Below are 5,000 nucleotides of genomic sequence, written 5' to 3' on the forward strand. Positions count from 1 at the left end.
GTTTGTGTGTGTTTGTGTGTTTGTGTGTTTGCTGCTGTGCAGGTAAAGGGGAGCAGTCGTACCCTGACCTGCTGGCGCTGCTGATCGCGCTGGTGGTGACGGTGATCGTGGCGCTGGGTGTGAAGAACTCGGTGGGCTTCAACAACGTGCTGAACGTCATCAACCTGCTGGTCTGGGTCTTCATGATGATCGCCGGACTCTTCTTCGTCAACGGGGACAACTGGGACGAAGGCCGCTTCCTGCCCTACGGCTGGTCGGGGGTAGGTGCCCGCGCACACGCACGCACACGTGTGTGCGTATACACACACAAATAATGTGTGTATATGTAATGACTTTCGAAATGTACTTCTGGTCATTATATAACACAATGCCTTGTAAGAACTCAGTACAGAAACCAGAAGGTTACCAACAGAAATAAACCAGTGATCTTGGCCTCTCTGTAAGAGACCTCCGCCCACCTAGTAGTGTCGATCAGAGCCCATGCTTACGATCTAGCGCAACAACATCTCACTGCTACATGTAGAACCAACCAATGAAGACTGTCAAGTCTAGGGATAGTATCCTTCTGATGGCGATGGACGTGTTAAAACACGGAATGATTGAATTGTGAAGATTTTTCTTGGTCTTAGTGTTTGGTGGTCTGACTGTTTGGTAGTCTGACTGTTTGGTGGTCTGACTGTTTGGTGGTCTGATGTTTGGTGGTCTGACTGTTTGGTGGTTTGATGTTTGGTGGTCTGACTGTTTGGTGGTCTTATGTTTGGTGGTCTGACTGTTTGGTGGTCTGAGTGTATTGTGGTCTGACTGTTTGGTGGTCTGACTGTTTGGTGGTCTGACTGTTTGGTGGTCTGACTGTGTCGTGGTCTGAGTGTATTGTGGTCTGACTGTGTCGTGGTCTGAGTGTATTGTGGTCTGACTGTTTGTTGGCCTGACTGTTCTGCGGTCTGACTGTTTGCTGTGACCTGTTTGGCGGTCCTCCTGGTCTGCAGGTGATGCAGGGCGCGGCCACCTGCTTCTACGCCTTCATCGGCTTCGACATCATCGCCACCACGGGGGAGGAGGCCAAGAGCCCCAACACCTCCATCCCCTACGCCATCACCGCCTCGCTGGTCACCTGCCTCACCGCATACGTGTCCGTGAGTGGGACGCACCCCACACCACCCGCACATACTGCACACATACTGCACCACAAACACACCGTGCACTATGAGGACGAAGGCATGCACGCATGAACACACACAGACACACACACGCACATGCACGGCGGAACACACCCGCAAACATGCGTACTGCCGCATTAGAATACATGCATGCATGAAAGACAAGTTTATTAATGTAGCGCCATTCAAACCCGTTCATAGGACTTTACAAAGGAGGAGATCACAGGAAACTATTAAAGTGATTGAAAGAGAATAAAACCTCTGTTGGCTAATCACATTGTAGCTCAAGAAAGGAAATATAAAGGAACGAGTCGATTTTTTATCCTCCTTATAATGTTATTAACACACACACACACACACACTCACACTCTCTCACAGGTGCGTCATGGTGAAATCTGCAGTGCGATATCCTGCACAAAGCCGCACTAATCCGATTGTCAGCGATGGTTTGAGTGTGTGCGTCTCTCGGCTGGTTTCCACGCTGCGCTGCAGGCATCGTCTGCAAGGAACCTGGGAGACATTCTGTGCATGAACAATACCCTCCCTCTTCCCACCTCCCCCTCTTCCTTCCCCCCCCCCCTCCCGTAGGTGTCGGTGATCCTGACGCTGATGGTTCCGTACGGGGAGATCGACGCGGACGCGCCGCTCATGGAGATGTTCGCCGTGCACGGCTGCATGTTCGCCAAGTACATCGTGGCGGCGGGCTCCATCGCCGGGCTCACGGTCTCGCTGCTGGGCTCGCTGTTCCCCATGCCGCGCATCATCTACGCCATGGCCGGCGACGGCCTGCTCTTCAAGTGAGACCCCCCCCAGGATGCCATGCCCCCGTTCGAATGATGTGCACGCAAGTATAGAGACACCCGCAGGGTGTCTCTATACTTGCATGCACATCATTCGAGACACCCGCATGGGTTTCCCATCGATTTTTAGAGCTTAGGCGGCTGCCTAAGCTACTCACGGCTGCCGCCTTAACTATGGCGCCCAAAAACAATGTATCGTTAGGGTAAGGGTCGCTAGTTCGATCCACAGCTCCTTGTAGCTGAGTGTCGAGGTGTCCCTGAGCAAGGCACCTCGCCCTGACTGCTCCTGACGAGCCGGCTGTCGCCTATAGTGGCTGACTCCGCCGTCGGTGGGTGCATGTGTGCATGAACGGGTGAATGTTAGGTGATATTGTAAATCGCTTTGAGCGGCCACTGGTCAGAAAAGCGCTGGATTAATGCAGTCCATTCACCATTTTGCACTACCCGTCAAAAGTTTGGGGCCACCCACACAATTCATGTTTTCCATGAAACCAGTTTTCAGCTGTGCTAACATAATTGAACAAGGGTTTTCTAATCATCAATTAGCCCTTAAACACGATTAGCTAAACAATGTTCCATTAGACGCAGGAGTCATGGTTGCTGGACATTGGCCTCTATACACGTATTGAGTCATTCCATTAAAAATCAGCAGTTTCCAGTTTCCATTAGCAACGTCTAGACTCATTTAATGTTATCTTCACCTAAAAAAAACAATACAATACAATGCAATACAATACAACTTTATTTATCCCACTAGGGGCAATTAGTTTGAGCAGCTTGCATACAGACACAGTAACATACAAACAACAAATACACATACACAACTACGGAGCGTTTAGTAGTCGAATTGCAGAGGGGATGAACGACTTGGAATGGCGGTTTGTTCTGCAAGCAGGTAAAGCGTAGCGACGCCCTGATGGCAATAGAGAGAATTCACTTTTAAGAGCATGGCCAGAAGAAGCCAAAATACCTGCTGCTTTCTTAATGATTTGCCGATTGCAAAAATAATTCAAGTCCCTTTGTTTTACTCCAGTGATCTTAGAACAGATGTTGACTATACTGTTCGGTTCTTTTCTTTAAAATATGCGGACATTTCTAAGTGACCCCAGACTTTTGAATGGTAGTGTCATTTTATATGTGTGTGTGTGTGTATGTGTGTGCGTGTGTGCTTGTGTGGGGTGCGTGTATCCGTCCGTGTGTGTGTGTCTGACGTCGGTGCGTCCCCCCCCAGGTTCCTGGCCCACGTGTCGTCCTACACCGAGACCCCCGCCGTGGCGTGCGTGGTGTCGGGCTGCCTGGCCGCCGTGCTGTCCCTCATGGTCAGCCTCAGGGACCTCATTGAGATGATGTCCATCGGGACCCTGCTGGCCTACACGCTGGTGAGAGCCCGCGCTCGCCGTGAGCCCGCACACGCCACTCCCTAGATAGTGTTCATGATATAGTGCACCATATAGGGAACGAACAAACGAGAACTCGGACGCTACGCCGAACATTTCTAAGCGTCATTTGCGTCAGTGAACGCGCCGGGTATTTGTGTGACGCGCCCACATCATGTAAACAAACCGGGCACTCACGAGGAAAGCTGGAGGTTGTATTGATGTTGAATGTTGCATTTCCTTGATCAAGGATTGATTACATTTTCTATGTTGAATCCCAGATAAATTGTTGACATTTCTAAACAAAAGTCGGAGACTCCGTCATTAAATGTATTCGTTTTTCGCGGTTATTCAGCTTCTTCTTCTCCTCCGGAAAAACACGGCCGCATTGCATTGTGGTATACGGGAGTAACATGTAGGGAACACCGTATGTAGGACCATGAGTGACCTCAGTGGGCGGGGCCCCAGCAGAGGGCGCTCCATGTTCTCAGCGGTCTCCCCCCCCCCCCCCAGGTGAGCCACCTGTACTCAGTCTCCCCCCCCCCCCCCCCCCAGGTGAGCCACCTGTACTCAGTCCCCCCCCCCCCCTAGGTGAGTCACCTGTACTCAGTCCCCCCCCCCAGGTGAGCCACCTATACTCAGTCTCCCCCCCCCCAGGTGAGCCACCTGTACTCAGTTTCCCCCCACCAGGTGAGCCACCTGTACTCAGTCTCCCCCCCCCCCCCCAGGTGAGCCACCTGTACTCAGTCTCCCCCCCCCCCCCCCGGTGAGCCACCTGTACTCAGTCTCCCCCCCCCCCAGGTGAGCCACCTGTACTCAGTCTCCCCCCCACCAGGTGAGCCACCTGTACTCAGTCTCCCCCCCCCCCAGGTGAGCCACCTGTACTCAGTCTCCCCCCCCCCCCCCCCCCCCCAGGTGAGCCACCTGTACTCAGTCTCCCCCCCCCCCCAGGTGAGCCTGTGCGTGCTGCTGCTGCGCTACCAGCCCGAGGGCGACATCCACGGCTTCGTCAACTTCCTGTCGGAGGAGCAGCAGAACAGCCGGCGGCGGGAGGGCGTGCTGGCGGAGCGTGAGAAGCACGCCGCCTCGCCCACCAGCGAGGCGGACGAGGACGGCGGCGGGGGCGGCGCCGGGGGCGGGGCCACCAACACCTGCGGCGCGAAGAACCTCCCGTCGCTCGGCGACAACGAGATGCTGATCGGGAAGCCCGACAAGACGGCGTACACGGCCAGCCACCCCAACTACGGCACGGTCGACATGGCGACCGGCATCGAGGCCGAGGAGGACGAGGGCGGGCTCTCCCGCCGGCTGAAGAAGCTGATTGGCCCGCGGTACTACACGCTGAGGATCCGATTGGGCCTGCCCGGGAAGATGGACCGGCCCACCCCGGCCACGGGGCGGACGGTGAAGGTGTGCGTGGTGCTCCTCTTCGTCCTCATCTTCGCCTTCTGCTCCCTCGTCATCTTCGGTGAGACGCCCCCTCCTGTGCTCTGAACGCTTGTTTTACACTTTCTAGATTAAATCCCCTTCTGATTACTGTTCTATGCTCCCCCCCTCTCTCTCTCTCTCTCTCTCTCTCCCCCCCCCTCTCTCTCTCTCTCTCTCTCTCTCTCTCTCTCTCTCTCTCTCTCTCTCTCTCTCTCTCTCTCTCTCTCTCTCTCTCTCTC

General features: G+C 54.3%; 1 protein-coding gene across 1 annotated transcript in view; it reads left to right on the forward strand.

Moving 5' to 3' along the window:
* LOC130382196 (probable cationic amino acid transporter) overlaps positions 1-5,000 on the forward strand; it is a 10,429-nt gene that overhangs the window by 3,062 nt on the left and 2,367 nt on the right. The window contains exons 2-6 of the mRNA XM_056589804.1: positions 43-260; positions 987-1,133; positions 1,746-1,954; positions 3,189-3,336; positions 4,285-4,801. Coding sequence (XP_056445779.1) covers positions 43-260; positions 987-1,133; positions 1,746-1,954; positions 3,189-3,336; positions 4,285-4,801 — 1,239 coding nt within the window. The remainder of the gene's footprint in view (positions 1-42; positions 261-986; positions 1,134-1,745; positions 1,955-3,188; positions 3,337-4,284; positions 4,802-5,000) is intronic.

Source organism: Gadus chalcogrammus, chromosome 5, assembly GCF_026213295.1.
Source record: "Gadus chalcogrammus isolate NIFS_2021 chromosome 5, NIFS_Gcha_1.0, whole genome shotgun sequence".
Taxonomy (NCBI): Eukaryota; Metazoa; Chordata; class Actinopteri; order Gadiformes; family Gadidae; genus Gadus; species Gadus chalcogrammus.